Source organism: Salvelinus sp. IW2-2015, linkage group LG10 (assembly GCF_002910315.2).
Source record: "Salvelinus sp. IW2-2015 linkage group LG10, ASM291031v2, whole genome shotgun sequence".
Taxonomy (NCBI): domain Eukaryota; kingdom Metazoa; phylum Chordata; class Actinopteri; order Salmoniformes; family Salmonidae; genus Salvelinus; species Salvelinus sp. IW2-2015.
In genome coordinates, this window is record NC_036850.1 from 2,161,344 (window position 1) to 2,184,030 (window position 22,687).

Here is a 22,687-nt window from a genome sequence, read left to right on the forward strand (position 1 = left end):
TTTTTGGTTACTACATGATTCCATATGTGTTATTTCATAGTTTTGATGTCTTCACTATTATTCTACAATGTAGAAAATAGTAAAAATAAAGAAAAACCCTTGAATGAGTAGGTGTCAACTTTTGACTGGTACTCTACATACATAAATGAATTTTTGCACACAAAAAAAACAGAAATACCTTATTTACATAAGTATTCAGACCCTTTACTCTGAGACTCGAAATTGAGCTCAGGTGCATCCTGTTTGCATTGATCATCTTTGAGATGATTTGGAAATGCACATACCTGTCTATATAAGGTCCACAGCTGACAGTGCATGTCAGAGCCATAACCAAGGGAATTGTCCTTAGAGCACCGAGACAGGATTGTGTCAAGGCACAGATCTGGGGAAGGGTAGCAAGACATTTCTGAAACATTGAAGGTCCCCAAGAAGACAGTGGCCTCCATCATTCTTAAATGGAAGAAGTTTGGAACCACCAAGACTCTACCTAGATCTGGCCCCTAMCCAAACTGAGCAATCGGGGGATAAGGGCCTTGGTCAGGGAGGTGACCAAGAACCCTATTGTCACTCTGACYGAGCTCCAGAGTTCCTCTGTAGAGATGGTAGAACCTTCCAATAGGAAAACCATCCCTGCAGCACTCCACCAATCAGGACTTTATGGTAGTGGCCAGACTGAAGCCACTCCTCAGTAAAAGGCACATGACAGCCTGCTTGGAGTTTGCCAAAAAGGCACCTAAAGGACTCAGACCATGAGAAACAAGATTCTCTGGTTTGATGAAACCAAGATTGAAGTCTTTGCCCTGAATGCCAAGTGTCACGTCTGGAGGAAACCTGGCACCATCCCTAATGTGTTTTTCAGCGGCAGGGACTGGGAGACTGGTCAGGATTGAGGAAAAGATGAACGGAGTAAATTACAGAGAGATTCTTGATGGAAAACCTGCTCCAGAGCCCTCAAGACCTRAGACTGGGGTGAAGGTTCACCTTCCAACAGGAAAACGACCCTAAGCACACAGCCAAGACAACGCAMGAGTGGCTTCGGGACAAATCTGACTGTCCTTGAGTGACCTGATCGAACATCTCTGGAGAGACCTGAAAATAGCTGTGCAATGACGCTCCCCATCCAACCTGACAGAGCTTGAGAGGATCTGCAGTGAAGAATGGGAAAAACTCCCCAAATACAGGTGTGCCAAGCTTGTAGCTTCATATCCAAGAAGACTCTWGGCTATAATCGCTGCCAAAGGTGCTTCAACAAAGTACTGAMTAAAGTGTCTGAATWCTTARGTAAATATAAAAACCTGTTTTTGCTTTGTCATTGGGGTATTGTGTGTAGATTGATGAAGAATAAAGCAATATAATCCATAATCCATAAGGCTGTAACGCAACAAAATGTGGAAAAAGTAAAGGGGTATGAATACTTTRCGAATGCGATGTACGTCTGTTCTATGAAACTAAATAAATACTGCTCTCTGACGCACAAAACTTATTTGCTTGATTCATGATAGTGTGGTTAAACAAAGCAAGGAAAGTGAACTTCAAAACATTATGTCGTTTTTATTGGAATTTGCAGCTGTTGTTGGTAAGTAATGAATCTGCTAGATTTAGTGCACTAATGGTACATGGTGTACATGGTTTATAGGGACCTATATTAAATATCTTATGAATTATCGTATGAATCATTATTCAATATTTTAAACGTTGTTTATAAATGTGTGAATAACTACGTTACTAACATTTACAAATGTGGGAGTAATGATTCATAAATGAGGAATAAATTATTTACTAATCCATTATAAATGCTTTATTACGTGGAGTTATTATAAAGTGCTACCGAACATTGCTTATTCAAAGCTTTGAACACTATATGTATCAGTGTGTGTGTGTGTGTGTGTGTGTGTCTTTTTCACTTACTCCCCATTCCTGATTATTCTCATGTATGTATTTCCCCGTCCAGCCCTGAGCCTTGCTCCCTGCTTTTTTTCATTGTATGTGGGGTTGTGGGAATCATGATAGCTTGCTTCTCCACATTTGGAGTAATTCAGAACAACTTTTTTCTTGTGGTGACTTGTGTGGTATCATAATGGGATATGCTAGTGAGTGCTGGTGCCATTCAACAACCAATGCAGTCTTTTGGCACATTTTCTACAGTGAGGTCCGGAGTTATTGACAGCCTTGATAAAGATGAGCCATAATCACAGTATAAAATAAATATTTAAWGTACAGAGCTATATTGTATGCTCCAAAAATTGGGAAATTATATTATTTTATACTAATATAATTACTCAGAGTAAAATATTTTGTTTAAATAAGATTTTATTGTAAGATAAGACACTTCGACATTAATGTGGATGCTACCATGCTTACAAATAATACTGAATTAACTGTGAATAATGATGAGTATGGATCGAAGATCATACCCCCAAGACATGCTAACCACTCACCATTACCAATAACAGAGGAGGTTAACATGTCTTGGGGGTATTTTTTAATAAAAAAAATTATTTCACCTTTATTTAACCGGGTAGGCTAGTTGAGAACAAGTTCTCATTTACAACTGCGACCTGGCCAAGATAAAGCAAAGCAGTGTGACACAGACAACAACACAGAGTTACACATGGAATAAACAATAAACAAGCCAATAACACAATAAACAAGTCAATGACACAGTAGAAAAAAATAAAGTCTATATACAGTGTGTGCAAAAGGCATGAGGAGGTTGGCAATAAATAGGCCATAGGAGCGAATAATTACAATTTAGCAGATTAGCACTGGAGTGATAAATGAGCATGTGCAAGTAGAGATACTGGTGTGCAAAAGAGTAGAAAAGTAAATAAAAACAATATGGGGATGAGGTAGGTAGATTGGGTGGGCTATTTACAGATGGGACTATGATATCAGCTGCATCGATCGTTAGCTGCTCAGATAAATGATGTTTAAAGTTGGTGAGGGAAATAAAAGTCTCCAACTTCAGCAATTTTTGCAATTTGTTTCCAGTCACTGGCAGCAGAGAACTGGAAGGAAAGGCGCCAAATGAGGTGTTGGCTTTGGGGATGATCAGTGAGATATACCTGCTGAACGTGTGCTACGGGTGGGTGTTGTTATCGTGACCAGTGAACTGAGATAAGGCGGAGCTTTACCTAGCATAGACTTATAGATGACCTGGAGCCAGTGGGTCCTGGCGACGAATATGTAGCGAGGGCCAGCCGACTAGAGCATACAGGTCGCAGTGGTGGGTGGTATAAGGTGATTTGGTAACAAAACGGATGGCACTGTGATAGGACTGCATCCAGTTTGCTGAGTTTGGAAGCTATTTTTGTAGATGACATCGGCCGAAGTCGATGAATCGGTAGGATAGTCAGTTTTACTAGGGTAAGTTTGGCGGCGTGAGTGAAGGAGGCTTTGTTGTTGAAATAGAAAGCCGATTCTAGATTTGATTTTGGATTGGAGATGTTTAATATGAGTCTGGAAAGGAGTTTACAGTCTAACCAGACACTTAGGTATTTATAGTTGTCCACATATTCTAGGTCGGAACCGTCCAGGGTGGTGATGCTAGTCGGCGGGCAGCTGCGGGCAGCGAACGGTTTGAAAAGCATGCATTTGGTTTTACTAGCGTTTAAGAGCAGTTTGGAGGCCACGGAAGGAGTGTTGTATGGCATTGAAGCTCGTTTGGAGGTTAGTTAGCACAGTGGTCCAAGGAAGGGCCAGAAGTTACAGAATGGTGTCGTCTGCGTAGAGGTGGAATCAGGGAATCGCCCGCAGCAAGAGCGACATCATTGATATATACAGAGAAAAGAGTCGGCCCGAGAATTGAACCCTGTGGTACCCCATAGAGACTGCCAGAGGCTCCGGGACCAACATGCCCTCCGATTTGACACACTGAACTCTGTCTGCAAGATAGTTGGGGAACCAGGCGATGGCAGTCATTAGAAAAACCAAGGCTAGTTCAGTCTGCCGATAAAGAATATGGTGATTGACAGAGTTGAAAGCCTTGGCCAGGTGGATGAAGACGGCTGCACAGTACTGTCTTTTATCGATGGCGGTTATGATATCGTTCAGTACCTTGAGCGTGGCTGAGGTGCACCCGTGACCGGTATGATCTTTGACCCTCTGTAAATATCTCACTCATCATTATTCACGATTCATTCAGGATTATTCGTAAACAGGGTAGCAGCCACATTAATGTAGAAGTGTCTTATCTTATTTACAATAAAAGTGATTCCAAGATGACACAATACATTATTTACATGTTTTGTAATTTAGCAGACGATCTTAACCAGAGTGACTTACAACAATGACCGCATACATTTTCATACTTTTTTTTGTACGATTATTATTATTGTTATCGTATTATTTACCATTCATATCTATTGGGCACAAAATAATCTGAAACACAACCACAACAAACTGSAATGCATCCAACAAAGTTTATAGTCACAAGCTTGATGTAGTCTAGGAAAATTGGACCAAATGCTAAGCTTTTGACTACTTATTTGTAATAATTTTTAGGGGGGTCAATAATTTAGCCCCCAACCTTTTTTGAGAAAAAAAGTATTACTTGTTAAACAAAATCTGTGTCTCTGAGCAATTGTATTAGTATAAAATGATATATACTGAACAAAAACCTGAACGCAACACGCTACAATTTCAAAGATGGATGGAACACTCTGTTCAAAATGTTGACATCAGCAAATTGATCGCCAACATGACACTATACATGTGATCTGCAGTTGTGAGGCCTGTTGGGCGCATACTGCCAAATTATCTAAAATGATGTTGGAGGCGGTTTATGGTAGAGAAATGAACAGAAAATTCACTGGCAACAGCTCTGGTGGACATTCCTGCAGTCAGCGCGCCAATTGCACACTCAGAACTGTGACATTGTGTTGTGTGACAAAACTGCACATTTTAGAGTGGCCTTTCATTGTCCTTTTATTTAAGATGGCACCTCTAATGATCATGCTGTTTAAGCAGGTTCTTGATATGTCACACCTGTCAGGTGGATGGATTATCTTGGCAATGGAGAAATGCTCACTAACAGGGATGTACACAAATTTGTGCTCAACATTTGAGAGAAATAAGCTTTTTGTGCGTATGGAACATTTCTGGGATCTTTTATTTCAGCTATTGAAACATGGGACCAACACATTACTTGGTGCATTTATATTTTTGTACATTGTAATTTCCCAATTTTTTGTAGCATACAATATAGCTCAGTATTTGAACTATTTATTTTATACAGTCATTATTGCTTATCTTTAAAGGTGTCAAAGGTGTCAATTTGGGAAGCCACTGTACTTCATAACYATTGTCTATCTCTCCATACAATTTAGTTTTATTATAGTATTGTAACGTTATATTTTACAATATGTTGCGAACAGCCATTTTAATTCAGGAGATTTGCGTAAATGTTTTCCCAGTGAAGTTAAAGCTTCTGAAAATCTATTGACAATAAAACAYTAAAATACTTCATCAGTCAACCAAAAGTATTTGTAATTGCTCTATTACATTAATTTGTTGCTACAGTATATCGCTCTTCACATGGGAATTTATTTGTGCGGTCAGCAGGTGTTCTGGGGAGTTTTTGTCTTCTGAATATTGACTAAATTCAGATGTGATTGACTTTACAGAAATAGTAACATCTGYCTACACTGACAAAACTAAAAGCTGTGAAGTCAGAATCAGGCCATGAATTATGCTTTGAATTTGTATGCAAAGTTGTGAGTGCACAGGTAGTTGAAGATGGAAATGGCACATTAATCAGCTGTCACCACCCCTCTCATTCATTGACAATGGTAGAAGAACTCCACCACGACTGGCCTCTTAAGACACCAACAGTTCTACAGTTTAAGCCATTCTACAGCAAGCTAAAATAAAAGGAAGTCTATTTTGGTAGTGTCAAAGAGCTCAAGAGATCCCCTGAATTCAAGGCAAAGAGCTACAGTATAGGCCTTCAAAAGCAGATMGCACTGATCGTTATAAAAGCCCTGTCAATTCATGCCTTACCCACTCATTCACAGCAGTAGAAATATGGAACATTATGGAAGATGGTTATGGCCTAAAGGCAAAACATGATCAAGGCCTTTGTGATTGCTATGCTTGCCGCTGTTTCTTCCTATTTGGTTTGCAGCCTTGGATGTCGTCAGTTGTTGTCTCAGGGTTTTTTTTGCCTGTAGATAAAATACTAAATAAAGTAAGTGATGAATATTCACTTTCTAATAGTTGGAGTTGAATCTCTACATTGTTTTTCTGGGAGGTAATTGAATAAGGAATGATCTAGGAATAACTTTAGTGATATGATTTAATATTTTTTTTTATGGTTCCGCAATTGCTTTGCCATGGGGTATGTTCAGTTTTGCATGTTGCCATGCTGTAGCTTATCCATTTATTGTATTATTTATGTCACCCCCCCCCCCCCATTTTTCATATTTGTCACACCTCAAGAAATCTAACTCATTAATTTGAATAAAAAATGATGTAATGCTAGCATTTCCTAAAATTAACACAATTGTTATTTTTGGACTATAAGCTGTATCTCAGCATTTGAGATATAGAATTGTTTTGTTTCTAGTCCTTAATCATTCTCCCCATTTCTTCCTCTTAGATACATATGTCAAGCTGACCTTATTGAACTCAATGGGCCAGGAGATGTCCAAGTGTAAGACGTCGATCTGTCATGGCCAGCCCAACCCTACATACAAGGAGACGTTTGTCTTCCAGGTTGCCCTCTTCCAGCTGTCAGACGTGACGCTCATCCTCTCCGTGTACAACAAGCGCAGCATGAAGCGCAAGGAGATGATCGGTTGGATCTCGCTAGGCCTCAACAGCTCTGGAGAGGAGGAACTCACTCACTGGACCCAGATGAAAGAGTCCAAAGGACAGCAGGTCTGCCGGTGGCACAGTCTGTTGGAATCATAGACCGACAGAATACAGGAGGAAGCAAAGGTGGCTGAGAAGAAGGAAGAGAGGGATGGGGAACAGAGGCAGGGCGAAGCCCATAGGTGTCTCTGCTCAGGTGAAACATTCTTTATGTGGACTGGGTTGATGGGTTGGGCATGGTGGGTGGTGTTATGTGGTCTAGGCTATGGCAAATGACTTGACAGTGTTACTTAATATGCCAGATTTCTTTAAATCGTCTTTGATTAGGATGAACACTTGTCAAAGCTGATACGAAATTCCCTGCAGAGTCCTAGCATCTTGTCATGGTTGCAACACATTTACAAATTGACACATTGGGTGACATTTTTACAGTGCAAAATCTGTGCTGTAATTGAAAGAGACCATATTACTTCAAGTGCTTACTGCTCCATCTATTGTTTCCACATGTATTTGGGAAGCAAAGATAGATACAGTATGTATTCGCATATCTGCACTGTTTAATGCTAAACCTGGATGAGTCATCGATTCTCTCYCGTAGTTGTACAATGAGAGGAATATGAATACATTCTGTTTTGACAATAGCAGTGCTCTTTCGTACTTACAGTGCATTCGGAAAGTATTCAGACCCATTGACTTTTTTTCACATTTTGTTACATTACAACCTTATTCTAAAATGTATTACATTTATAAAAAATCCTCATCAATCTATATACAATATTCCATAATGACAAAGCAAAAACAGGTTTTTAGAAATATTTGCAAATGTATTAAAAATAAAAAACAGAAATAACTACAACTTGATTGGAGTCCTCCTGTGGTAAATTCAATTGATTGGACATGATTTGGAAAGGCACACACCTGTCTATATAGGTCTCACAGTTGACAGTGCATGTCAGAGCAAAAACAAAGCCATAAGGTCCAAGGAATTCCGAGACAGGATTGTGTCGAGGCACAGATCTGGGGAAGGCTACCAAAAAATGTCTGCTGCATTGAAGGTCCCCAAGAACACAGTGGCAACCATCGTTCTTAAATGGAAGAAGTTTGGAACCACCAAGACTCTTCCTAGAGTTGGCCACCCGGCCAAACTGAGCAATTGGTCAGGGAGGTGACCAAGAACCCGATGGTCACTCTGACAGAGCTCCAAAGTTCCTCTGTGGAGATGGGAGAACCTTCTAGAAGGACAACCATCTCTGCAGTACTCCACCAATCAGGCCTTTATGGTAGAGTGGCCAGACAGAAGCCACTCCTCAGTAAAAAGGCACAATGGAGTTTGCCAAAAGACACCTAAAGACTCTCAGATCATGAGAAACAAGATTCTTTGGTCTGATGAAACCAAGACTGAACTCTTTGGCTTGAATGCCAAGCTGCACGTCTGGAGGAAACCTGGCACCATCCATAAGGTGAAGCGTGGTGACAGCATCATGCTGTGGGGATGTTTTTCCAGTGGCAGTGAGTGGGAGACTAGTCAGGATCGAGGGAAAGATGAACGGAGCAAAGTACAGAGAGATCCTTGATGAAAACCTGCCCCAGAGCACTCAGGACCTCAGACTGGGGTGAATGTTCACCTTCCAACAGGACAACAACCCAAAGCACACAGCCAAGAAAATGCAGGAGTGGCTTCAAGTCTCTGAATGTCCTTGAGTGGCCCAGCCACTCAGGAGTCTGGACTTGAACCAGATCAAACATCTCTGGAGAGATCTGAAAATAACTGTGCAGCGTCGCTCCCCATCTACCCTGACAGAGCATGAGAGGATCTGCACAGAATAATTGGAGAAACTCCCCAAATACAGGTGTGCCAAGCTTTTAGTGTCATACCCAAGAAGACTCTAAGCTGCGTTCGCTGCCAAAGGTGCTTCAACAAATTACTGAGTCTAAATACTTATGTAAATGTGATATTTCAGTTTTGTATTTTTTATACATTTGCAAACATTTCGAAAGACCTCTTTTTGCTTTGTCATTATGGGGTATTGTGTGTAGACAGTAAAAACATCAATTGAATCAATTTTAGAGTAAGGCTGTAACGTAACAAAATGTGGAAAAAGTCTAGTGGTCTGAAAACATTCCCGAATGCCCTGTAAAAAGGGAATTGTGTGTTTTGAGTTGTGAGCTTGCATTCTGACATCAAAAACAGATCTTGAATTGTGGTGGCATTTGCAACCATGAAAACCCTTTAAAATTGCAAATAGTTGCACATCATACATGTTTTTTTATATTGAACTCTTTATCAATCATCAAATATAATGCAAGTCCTTTATATTGCAGAACTTTATGTTTATGCATTGTTTATAGTACATAGGGCAAGCAAATTGGCTTCTCCCAGCAGTGACCTGGTAGAGTTGTAGTGACATGTTTTGGGGATTTAGAGATAGCGATCAATTATTACTCTAGGACGTAAACAAAATTATTTAACATATTGTATAGATAAATAAAAACAAGGAGGCTATTAAAATACCTTTATTATTATGAATAACAAATACAGTGTGTCCCTAAGTTTATGCCATTGGTGTTATTCCTTGAAAATCGATCATTACAAAGATATACAAGGACTTTGAGCATTCCCTGCTAATCACAACCTTCTAGTATGTCTAAATACAAAGTGCCATTGGTGTTACTCAATTCAAATGAAAGTAACTTACATTGTAAGTTAAATTTAATCATATCACTTTAGTAAATTGTCCCAATGTATTCATAATTAGTCAATATTATTTAAAGTAATTAAGCTGCCAAATTAGTTGATTTAGAATGTGAAGATGTACCAGAATGCATAAAAAATGAAGTATATTTTCTTTCACAATGCCATGCCCAAATGCCACCAGAATTCATGAATGGCCCAGATACAGAGAACTAGTTTGTCTAGTTTCAAGTTTTAATGTCACATGCACATGCAAGTTCTAACCCCAACAATGCAGTAATCAATAACAATGTAATACAAAAAATAACAAGCACACGAGTAAAATAACAAATAAGAAGAACACGATAAAGCAACATGCAGGATATTGTCGGGAACTGGAACATGCTGTTTGTCATGTCGATTTAGAGCATCCCAAACATGCTCAATGTCTGGTGAGTATGCAAGCCATGAAAGAACTGGGACATTTTCAGCTCCCAGGAATTGTGTACAGATCCTTGTGACATGGGGTGTTGCATTATCATGCTGAAACATGATGGCGTGATGGTGGCAAATGAATGGCACAACAATGGGCCCCTGGATCTCGGCACGGTATCTCTGTACATTCAAATTGCCATCGATAAAATTCAATTGTGGTCGTTGTCCGTAGCTTATGCCTGGTCATACCATAACCCCACCGCCACCATGGAACACTCTGTTCACAACATTGATATCAGCAAGCTGCTAGCAGACATGGCGCCATACACATGGTCTGCGGTTGTGAAGCCGGTTTGACATACTACCAAATTCTCTAAAARAACGTTTCAGGTGGCATATGGTAGAGAAATGAACATCAAATTCTCTGGCAACTGCTCTGGTGGATATTCCTGCACTCAGCATGCCAATTGCAAACTCCCTCAAAATTGAGACACTTATGGCATTGTGTTGTGTGACAAAACTGCACATTTTAAAGTGGCCTTTTATTTCCCTATGTAATGATCATGCTGTTTWATCAGCTTCTTGATATGCCACACCTGTCAGGTGGATGGATTATCTTGGCAAAGGATAAATGCTTACTAACAGGGATGTAAACAAATGTGTGCACACAATTTGAGAGAAATAAGCTTTTTGTGTGTATTTAACGTTTCTGGGATCTTTGATTTGAGCTCATGAAACGTGGGACCAACTATACACAGGTTCACTTTGAGTCAAGAACAGGTTCACTTTGAGTCACTTTGAGTCAAGAACAACATACAGCTGGCTAATTCTCTGCAAGTGTGGCAACTTGTTTAGAAAAACTGCATGATGTCTGATYATTTTTGACTAGCGCTTGCCTAGTCCCTTTTCCAGAGTGAAATATCTGATCCAAATATGCCTATATAAACATGTTCATAAATAGGATAACAGACTAAAACCGGTACAGATACAACAGCCAACATAATGAGAGGCGAGATTAGAAAAACTAGCCCGTTTTAAAATGTTGTGTTGTAGAACAGCAGACTAAAGATGGGGCATTCAGGTAAAAAAAATACAAGAGACGCGGTTAAGACCGTTTCCACGGTAACGTTCCCTCTTTACAATGCCGTAATAAAAGTGTGAAACAAAATTGCCATTTGTTGTAGCAAGGTGCTGTAACAAACGAGTATCGTGATATACATGACCAGAAACAGGGCCCACTTTGAGACTAGGCTAACTGATTGCAGCAAAATAGCTAGCTAGCTGTCTGCTTGGCTAACTAGCTAGCTGCTTGGCTAAACACATAACTTCAGCACACTGTTCTCTGATTGGCTAAAAAGACCCGTCTCATCTCAAGTCTTTAGCCACGGTTTGACATGTTGAATCTTGGAAACTCCAGAAGTCGACTTGAGATGTTCTAAAACTAGACTGCTCAGATCAAGAAAACATTGTTTTAAAACAGCATAAAACCGTCTCGTCTAAGCTGTTGTACCTGTACCGGGCTTAACAATGGTAAAAGAGGAAACTGTCTTGATGAGTGAATGGTCTAAGCCAGGGCTCTCCAACCCTGTTCCTGGAGAACTACCCTCTTGTAGGTTTTCAATCCAACCCCAGTTGTAACTAACCTGATTCAGATTATCAACCAGTTAGTTATTAGAATCAGGGTTGGAGCGAAAACCTGCAGAACCTTGCTCTAAACTAAGTGACTGTACTCTCACATACCAATCTGACTGGTTGGTCTAAACTTTTAAGCATTGCTTGTTTCTCACAATGACATTACTGGTCTAATGTAAGTGGGGAGTTAGAGTTAGAAAGGTGGGATGTTTTGATCCAGATTTAATTGCACATGTACTCTCCACACATGTCCTAATTGGAAGTGCTTGGAGAATAGCACTCCTGATGTGTGTTGTCACATTACCAAGAAAGTGACACCGTGAGTGCACAATATTAGTAGGAGATATTTGAGCTTCTACTTTTATAACAATAGCAAATTGGAGTTGTGAAGAATTGTTGGTGGTCAATCAAGCAGGTGCAAGTAACACACATGCCCTGCAACTAAGCAAGTTCTTCACAAAACCAAGTGAATTCTGAGCCTTCGTTTAACGATGACGGATAGGGATCTTCAGCAGCCTTATCTAATGATAAGTGTCACTTGGGTTCTTTGTACCTGCATTCAGGTTGCTTCAACGTTTGCTACGTTGCGTGACGGATTGTACTGAACGACATGTTTTCCTAGAATGGTGTGCACTGTTCTTCAACAGTTTTCGAGGTACGTTTGCTCCCGTTTGGTGGGTGTGGSGAGGTGTGGCCTGATCACTATGGGTGTGACCAGTGCCAGGCACAGCTGTCTAAGTCACTGCGTCGCAGTGTTGAGGCGCCATTACACCCTGTGGGTTGATCCCAGGCTGTGTCACAGCCGGCCGTGACCGGGAGACCCATAGTGCCCGCACAATTGGCTCAGCGTCGTCTGGGTTAGGGGAGGCTTTGGCCAGAGGGATTTCTTTAGCTCATAGCACTCTTGCAACTCCTTGTTGCGGGCTTTGCGCCTGCAAGCTGACTTCGGTTATCAGTTGAGCAATGTTTCCTCCAACACATAGGTGAGGCTGGCTTACTGGTTAAGGCTGGCTTACTGGTTAAGACAGCAGTGTTTTAAGAAGCAGCACTTGGCGGGTCATGTTTCYGAGTATGCATGACTCGACCTTCACCTCTACCGAGCTCGTTGAGGAGTTGCAGCGATGAGACAAGATCGTAACTACCAGTTGGATATCATGAAAAAGGGGGTCAAATTACAATAAAAATAAAAATATGGGTGTGACCATTTGACATCACAAACCTACATAAAGTAATCACCCTCTGGGCCACCATAATCTCAACGCTTTTCAACTGGTTGTTCAGTACCGTTTCAGTTGAATTCAACATTGCACACCGTTGTCTGTCTAATATAGCATTGTCGCTCATCTGTTATTTATTATTTATCTTTTCCCTGACCCCTGGTGCTGTGGTGGCACAACAAGAATCCCATTCACTTGCCGTACACTCTAGGTTTCTCCTTTCTCCTAAAGCGCACAGTTGTTTACTACTTCTGACAAATATAAAAGCATTCGATTGGTGGAGACATGGGCTAGTGGGAGTTTCCACCATATGTCTTATACGAGTCATTTCCTTTCAAATCATTGAAGGGAAGTGAACAAGTGCACACTTTGGGAGGAGAGATAATTGGGCCATAGCTCTTGTTCTACCCGTTATTGATCCCCCTGTTAGTGTAGGATCCATTCAAAGGCCAATGGAGTCCAGTGAGCTTTCTTGTAGGGGTAAAGGACAAATGGAGCACATACACAACTGTCACGCAACGTTACAGTGCCATAATTTGCAAAAAGCATATAACTCAAAGGAAAAGTAAAACTTAGTAAAGGAGACAAAAGAAACTACCGGTCACTCCGGACAGAATTAAATCATTGTGCATTACATTTCAAAGTGCACAACTAGTATGGCTGGTACGTGGTTGTTGCTTTTTCTGTGGAGTATCACAATTCCTCTATATGTTCCACTACTTAACTGTTCTATTTGACTATAGCAAAGATACGTCTCACTTCTTGATTGTTACATCCTGTATACAATAAATGTAAAAATAAAATAAAAAATGTTGATCTATTTTTGTATTGATAGTGGGAAATAGCCCTGTGAGAAGTTGTTTTTAGTCACATACGTTGTTCAAACAATTTAGTTGATTTATTTCTTTATATATGGATAAATAATTTAAACAGTTGAACAGTAGAGCAAAGCAACACACTTTTCTTGTTGTTGTCAAAATAAGATGCGGTAGGGAATTGAATAATACAAATTAAAAACGAAACGTATGGGGGGGGAATGTTGTCGCTAACTGTGATGTTGTCTCTAAGTGCTGTTGTCAGCATTACTTAGAGTAGCAATGTGTATTTCTTGTACAGTTCTTTAGCTTGTAACCCCCATCGCCCCCCCAAAAAAGGATAAAGAAAGGAAAATATGTCAAGTCAACTTTCACAAGAAGTCCCACAGTACGCCAGCACATTAAATCTCTCTCTCTCTCTCGTTGTCAGGGGTGCATGGAAATGTCTTGGTCTGATCAAAGCGAAGCTATTCAATCAGAGGTGTAGGCTTCTTGTCCAGAATAAGACAAAAGAGAGTGAAAGTGTCAATCATCCAGTGGCGGTCTCTCAAGACGTCAATATTTCTTATGAGGTAACACCCCAATCCTATTGCCATTTTTAACACATTATATGTACACACTTGCACAGTTACTACTGGTATTTGCCTATTTACTGTGTGTAAACAGTGTCCTGATATATGTAGGATTTGATCAAATTTCGGTAATGCAGTTCAAGAAGGCTTTTACTTCGATTAGTAAAAAAATACCAGCACTGAAATCCCATGGCACATTTTGTTATTACAATGTACCCTTGCATGAGAAACATCGATGATACACATTTCAAACCTTTCATGTACATTTTGTAATTGTGAGACAAGTTCTAGTGTCAGCAAATTTTGTGAGACACTGACAGACATTTCGAATGATAACACCATTGACCTAAATGTTTTGTTACCAAAGAAACAGCTACTAAGAAGACATCTGCTTGTGTCATGTTATGACGGAATTCACAGATTTTCACCAGCATTACAACAGATAAATCTGAATTAGCCTGCGGGGTCTTGCACTCAACAACCCGCCTGTGTGTAACGCAATGCGAATGCATTTATAGGTATTTAAAGTATACATGCTGCCATAGTGAGCCATAAACTGTGATAAAAGCGTATATAACGTTTTTAGAATGCAGAATGTAATTCTTTCTGAATATATTGATGGCCTATGTTTTTATAAAAGGTGTTATGAATGCTTATTGTCTTATAATTCACTTTGGAATTTGGGCTCATAATGCAGCATGGAGTGATATACTCTAAGTCACTATAAACAATTAATAATGCATTATMCAGTGGWGTAAAATACTCAAGTAAAAATACTTTAAACTACGACTTTAAGTAGTTTTTTGGGGTATCTGTACTTTACTTGATATATTTTTGACAACTATTACTTTTACTTCACTACATTCCTAAAGAAAATTATGTACTTTTTACTCCATACATTTTCCCTGACACGTACTCATTACATTTTGAAATCTTAGCAGGAAAGAAAATTGTCAAACTCACACACTTATCAAGAGAACATCCCTGGTTATCCCTACTGCCTCTGATCTGTCTGACTCACTAAACACAAATGCTTTGTTTTTAAATGATGTTTGAGTGTTGGAGTGTGACCCTGGCTATCCGTAAATAAATAAAAACAAGACAATTGTGCCGTCTGGTTTGCTTAATATAAGGAATTATATTATTCATACTTTTACTTTTGATACTTAAGTATATTTTAGCAACTACATTTACTTTTGATACTTAAGTATATTTAAAACCAAATACTTTTAGACTTTTACTCAAGTAGTGTTTTACAGGGTGACTTTCACTTTTACTTGACTAATTTTCTATTAAGGTATCTTTACTTTTACGCAAGTATGATAAATGAGTACCTTTTCCACCATTAGCATTATGCACTGGTGGTGCATAGAAGGTGCCACAGCCGGCAGTTGATAGCACAAAGGACACAGCACAGTGACTCTGTATAATAGTGTGTCTGGAAAACATTTAGGTTTGGCACACTTTTTTGTAAATCTTTCACACTACCATGGCTTGAAACGTAACATGTTTACAAGTATGTTATATGCTTTGCATTATTATTATTTTGTCAATTAGTTGATTTACATAGTAGTTTTATTCAGTTTTTGATTTGTTTTCTTGCTTTTTAAAAACTGCCTATACCACCGATTCGATCGGCTCTGTACATTTCTCTCTTGGGATTTACTACGACTTTGTGTCACTGTGTGTAAATGTACTTCTGTACTTACCTGTGTACTAGAGATCAGATTTGATTTGTAAGAATGTATTTTATGATTATTATTGATTAAAAAAGGATTTCTATGGCATCAAACACAACTACTTTTTGTCTTAGTGTTTAATTTTGTATATCCTTTCAGACCATTCTTAGAACATTAACCAGGACATTAGTAGGCAGGGCAAACCCATTTTGGTGACTTCTGGTATATCATCAAAATAAATAAATTGCGGCATGTTTTTGGACTATTTCAGCAGTTTTAACCTGATTAAGTACAATACCATTGGAAATGAATGTTGAAAGTTCCATTTATATTCCTAAAACGTAAGTTGAAAATGATGCTGTTGCTACTTCCTGTTGATAAGACATATTGATAAATAGCAAGATGGGAGAGATGAGGTTGCACGTCCTGTTAAAACTAAGCGAAAAAACCACACAGAGCTAAAAAAACACAGAATCTGGGAATATATCACTGGTTAGAGGACCATTTGTAGAGGACAGCGAGCTACATGTTGAAGTGTTGTATTTGGATTAAAGTAGGTCGCCAACGCAGTAAGTATAATGCAACACTTTATTTGTTAATGACTTCCATCGATATCCCGCTGAAATCAATAGAACACGGGCAAACGTTTGGGGTGTAGCGCTGTTTAAACTACCACAATTCAAAGGCCACAAGGTAACTTGGAATAAACTATACATGGTTGGTTAGATAAGAACTTGTAGAATGCTTATATCTATATTTTGGATTGGCAGATGTTGATTTCGGGAGGCTTTTCTCAAGGTAAATGGAAGAAAAAAAACTTTTTTTGTGAACTTCAACGAATTACCAGCCGCCATAGGATATCGCTGTTGACAATGGTAGGCTGCTATTTAAGTAAAAACAAAACAAAGATATTGATCCATATTAAGCTATTTATCTTGTGTGATTGTGTTGACTATAAACTTTTATACTAACATTACAACTCTGAGGTAAAAAGGATGTGTAATTCTGCCCAATTCTATGTGGTCAAACATCAGCTTGTGTAATGTAAGACACATACTGTCCACATCATGAAAAGTAGCATCATATATGTAACAGTACTCTTCTTGCGTTGTGTACAATCAATCATCGACACGAACTCCAACTTGTAGCACCAGTCATGGAGCTTTATTCTGATAGAAACAGCAGAAAATTGCACGTCGTGCAACGCACGGCTCACCATCCAACTCTGCACTCACGCACGCTGGTTTGGTGCTTGTTCACTGGGACATGTAGTTACCAAAATAATACAACAATTACAATATACAATATAATATTTTGAACAATGTACCTGATAGCAACAGCACAAAATTGCACGTCATGCAATGCAAGGCTCACCATCCAACTCTGCACTCAGGCACTGTACAAAATATACGAACCCCCACCAGACACAGTAAGTTGCTAGCTAGTATTAGCGGGAATTCTCTACAACAAAATGCACAACAAATATTCACCAAAAACGCTGCATCTTACGTGTGATGTTCGAATAACATTTACAAACAAATTGATATAAATTGTACATTTAAATCATCACTTGGGAGTATAAAAATCACTTTTGACGTACAGTGCTTTGCAACCAACAACTTACSGCTGGTTTGGTGCTTGTTCACTGGGACGATTCTAACTGAAACATCCCCCCTCGTAAGCAAGCTACGCAAACCAGCCAATAAGATGCCATGTTGAGTAGGTGAAGGCAAGACAAAACTAAAACCAAAAACCCATTGGCTTAGTTAACAATAAAGTGGCAAGGGGAATCACCAATATAACCCTGTTACACTCCCCCCTACTGAATTCCACTTGCAAAGAAAAATAATAAAAATACAAAATGGCACTGTGCAAACATACCAGATACAGAGACACTCAACATATGTACAGAATAATCCAGAGAGAAAAACAAATTATAGATATATTTTTATACTACCTAATAGAGAAAACTAAATGGTAAAGCTGTGTATATCGAGGATGCAGACCCTGCTTTAAATCAGTCACTAAATATTCCAGTCATTAGACTATTCTCCTTGAGAACTAGAGTGAAAAGCGGTTGATCAATCCCCTTAGCCCTCATAGGTAAACATGCCTGTTACATGTTAAGTACACTCAGTGACTTTAAAACATCCAAGTAATAAGATAAACCACCATAAGAGARTTTATCATATCTGTCACATTACCATCCTGCAACCTCTAATCATGGTCACAATGATGTAAAAACAAAACAAATAAAAGATGTCAATACCATTGACCCTCTCTATTCACATATTAACCTTCAAGAGCTAACTTTCTGCTGATTCATAATCTCAATCAGTCTAGACACTGGTTTAAATAGTCTTCCTGCACTTGACCTAATACGACCCCGAGTACCTTCAACTGCATAAGGGGTAACAGTGTTGTGTACTGTTGCAATCGTGGGTCTGTCAACAGTCAGTCCGTAACTGATCAGGTAAGGAATGGTCCACGTCTGGTAGGTCAGTACGGATATCGTAAGCAGACTGGTCAATTAGCTCACTCACTACACTGTTACAGTCTCGGTCAGATTCTTGAAGACTCTCTGATCGAGGCAGACCTTCCAGCTGCAGTATATCATCCACAGAATCCAAAGGTGAATATCCTGAGCATCCAAGGATCGCACATCACCCTCCAGGCTTGTGTCACCTCTTCCTTCAGATTTACATTTACATTTAAGTCATTTAGCAGACGCTCTTATCCAGAGCGACTTACAAATTGGTGCATTCACCTTATGATATCCAGTGGAACAACCACTTTACAATAGTGCATCTAACTCTTTTAAGGGGGGGGGTTAGAAGGATTACTTTATCCTATCCTAGGTATTCCTTATGGCAACTCCGACACCCACACTCTTGTTCTGTACTCAGCACCATCATCCACTGCAGTGTCCATGGCAGCTGAGACCACAAGGCTGTCATTCATGTCCTCAGACTCTGTTAATCCAGACATGTCTGTTCCCTCATCAACGGCAGCATGGGGAAGAGGAAGYAAGTTGACTGGCATTATCAGGTTGCGATGTACCGTCTTCTCCRGTCCAGTGGAGCTGTTCTGAATCTTAAAAGTGTGACTGTCAGCATTCAACCCAGTGACAAGGTAGACAGTATCCTCCCAACGGTCAGCGAGCTTCCGCTTTCCCCGCTCCCCCTTGTTAGCCAGCAACACTCYATCCCCAACCTCCACTGGTGCTCCTCTGACTCTTCTGTCATAAAGGTCAGCATGCCTCMTCAACTGCTTCGCTGCAGATGCCTGTGCTGTATTCATGGCTTCTTTCAGATCTCTCCTCAAAGACTGAACAAACTGGTCATAGTCGACAACTTCTGGGTTCTCTATGACAGAGCCAAAGACTATGTCAACAGGCAGTCTTGGCGTCCTCCCAAACATTAGCAGGAAAGGGGCAAAGCCTGTGGTCTCGTGGATTGTACAATTGTACGCAAACGTGAGGGACTTCAGCACCTGAGGCCATCTGTGCTTTGCTCTCGTCGGCAGGGCCCGGATCATGTTTCCCAACGTCCTATTCATCCTTTCGCAGGACCCATTCCCCATCGGATGGTACGGCGTGGTCTGAGACTTCTGAACACCTGCAACACTCAACAGTTCGGTTATTAACCTCTCTTGGGTACGTGAGACGTTAGCGTCCCACCTCTTCAACAGCCAGTGAAACTGCTGGGCGCCAAATTCAAATACAGAAATACTCATTATAAAAATTCAGAAAACAAAACATATTTTACATAGGTTAAAAGATTAACTTCTTGTGAATCCAACCACGGTGTCAGATTTAAAAAATGCTTTATGGCGAAAGCATACCTTACGATTATTTGAGAACATAGCCCAGCAGACAAATCATTACAAACAGTAACCAGCCAAGTAGAAGAGTTACACAAGTCAGAAATAGAGATACAATTAATCCCTTACCTTTGATGATCTTCATATGGTTGCACTCAGCAGACATTCATRTACTCAATAAATGTTCCTTTTGTTCGATTAAGTCTCTTTATATCCAAAACAGGCAGACAAAGAATCCAAATTGTATCCGTAAAGTTAATAGAAACATGTGAAACGATGTTTACATTCAATCCTCAAGTTGTTTTTAGCCTAAATAATCAATAATATTTCAACCGGACAATAACGTTGTCAATATAAAAGGTAAACAAGAAAGGCACTCTCTCGGTCTTGCACATGAAAAAGCTCTGTGACACTTTAGGGTTCACTCATTCAGACTGCTCTTACTTCCTCATTTTTCAGAATACAAGCCTGAAACAATTTCTAAAGACTGTAGACATCTAGCATAGGAACTGCAATTTGAGTCCTAAGCCAATGGATACTGTAATGGCATTGAATAGAAAACTACAAAACCAAAAAAGAAACTACTTCCCAAATGGATTTTTCTCAGGTTTTCGCTTGCCAAATCAGTTCTGTTATACTCACAGACACTATTTTAACAGCTTTGGAAACTTTAGAGTGTTTTCTATCCAAATTTACCAGTTATATGCATATCATATCTTCTGGGCCGGAGAAGCAGGCAGTTTAATTTGGGTATGCTTTTCATCCAAAATTCCGAATGCTGCCTCCTACCCTAGAGAAGTTAAAGCGCTCTCAAAGTTGGCTCCCTGGTCTGAGTGTATACGGCGAGGCATCCCGTAGACACAGAAATAGTTGTTCCACAACTGATGAGCTACTGACTTAGCAGACTGGCCTTGACACAAGAAGGCATGAGCCAATTTGGTAAAGTGGTCAGTAACAACGAGCACATCCAAGGACTTCTTTGAAGAATCTTCTGCATACCAGAAGTCTATGCACACAAGGACAAGAGGCTCAGTTGTTATTATGCTCTCAAGAGGAGCTCTTGCTTCCGGATCAGGAGTCTTGCTCACTACGCATCTCCTGCAGCACTTCACCTCTCTCTCCAGGCCATGCCAGAACCTCTGTCTTGTCAGGTAGACTGTTCTCTGTTGGCCCTGGTGGCCAGCTTCAWTATGGACACACTTCAACACCATTGATTTCATGGAGGCTGGAACCACARACAGATACGATTTCCTCTTTGTAACCACATTCTTCGAAACACGATACAGTACACCCATCTTCATGGTCAACTTGTCCCAACTTCTGAGAAGACAAAACCTCAACACTCTCATGGCCACGCTCTCCCCGGGATGGTCTTCTTCCCCTCTCCACAAAGAAGATCACTCTGCTGATCCCGTTGACATCACGCTGCTTACTCATCAGTAGGTCGTGTGGCAGAACATCGACATCGGTCTGCTCTGATGGCATAACAGCCTGTGGAAGCTGTGGCAACAGCAGTGCTTTTGAGCCCACTTCACCCACCCAGCACCTGTGTGAATGAAGAACAGCTGCAACTTCATGTCTTGATAAAGCACCAGATGAGGGGTCAACAGTAGCCTGGCAGCTAATCACCATTTTGTTGGAGTCAGAGACTTTGTCAAAGGGGTGGCTGGAACAGCGAAACACATCTTGCCCTCTGTCTGTGCACACAGCGTTAGCTTCAGCTAGTAAGGTCTCGTACGGGACCCTTGTCAGGCGATGAAGTGCACTGGGTTGTACGAAGGGCTCTCTGCTCAAAGCATCTGCAACAACATTTATTTTTCCAGGGATGTACTTGATGTCAAACTCGTACGGTGCCAGCTTGGCGACCCATCTCTGTTCACAAGCATCAAGCTTTGCTTTGGTCAGAATGTATGTCAAGGGATTATTATCCATCCATACCGTGAACTGCTGTCCCCGTAGCCAGTGGTGGAACTTGTCACAGATAGCCCATTTCATGGCAAAGAACTCGAGCCTGTGCGCAGGAAACCTCGAACTGCGCATAACTGAGGGACTTGCTCGCGAAGGCTATAGGTCTCGCTGTAGCTCCCTGTTCCTGCACCTGGGACAGCACAGCACCTAAGCCGTTGCTGGACGCATACACCGAGAGTAGAAAGGATTTGTCGAAGTTGGGGTGGGCCAACAAAACCTGGTCCAGTAAGGCTTGCTTTAGCTGGAATAAGGCCTGTCTGCATTCTGTTGTCCAGTCGGCAGCCGTCAACTTCCTGACAGGTGAGCGTCGTCTCTTTTTCCAGCGTGGAGCCTTGTGTCCAGTAGTCAATCCAAAGAGAGGCTTTGCAATGGTCGAGCAACCTTCAATGAACTGTTGATAATACACCATCATCCCAAGGAATTACCTCAATTTCTTCTGAGATGGAATGTCAGTGCCATCTTCCATCAGATCAGCTTCTGTTACTCCTGTAATGGCCTTCACCTTCTCAGGGTCTGTAGCTACACCATCCGCYCTAATGATATGCCCCAGAAACTTCACAGACCTCTGCAGAAAGTTACACTTTTTTGGCGCCAACTTCAGGTTGTGTGCCTTGAGACGCTCAAAAAACATTTCCAGGCACTGTATAGCCAGATCTTCAGTGGGCGCATAGACCAAGACATCGTCAAGGTAACACAGCAGGCTAAGAAAGTTCAGATCCCCAAAGATGTTTAGCATCATCCTCATAAAGGTTGCAGGACTATTACATAACCCCTGTGGCATACGATTGTATTCGTAAAATCAAAATGGCGACGTAAAAGCTGTGAATCTCCGGTCATCCTCATGCACTTCCACATTATAGTAGCCAGAGYTAAGYTCCATTGTCGAGAAAAAGGTATTTCCACCTAAAGCAGCCAGCACGTCTGGTGAGGGAGTGGGTGGGCGTCTTTGATGGTGCGAGCATTGGGCAAACGAAAATCAGTACAGAGTCTCAGGTCTCCAGACTTCTTCCACACAAGGACAAGGGGAGAGGCAAACTCACTACTAGACTTCCTTATGATTTCA

The 22,687-nt window shown here is 40.6% G+C and overlaps 1 protein-coding gene across 1 annotated transcript in view; it reads left to right on the forward strand.

The window, feature by feature from the left end:
• syt14a (synaptotagmin XIVa) overlaps positions 1–15,952 on the forward strand; it is a 179,084-nt gene extending 163,132 nt beyond the window's left edge. The window contains exon 9 of the mRNA XM_023995029.2: positions 6,599–15,952. Coding sequence (XP_023850797.1) covers positions 6,599–6,912 — 314 coding nt within the window. The 3' untranslated portion in view covers positions 6,913–15,952. The remainder of the gene's footprint in view (positions 1–6,598) is intronic.
• Positions 15,953–22,687: the final 6,735 nt, after the last annotated feature.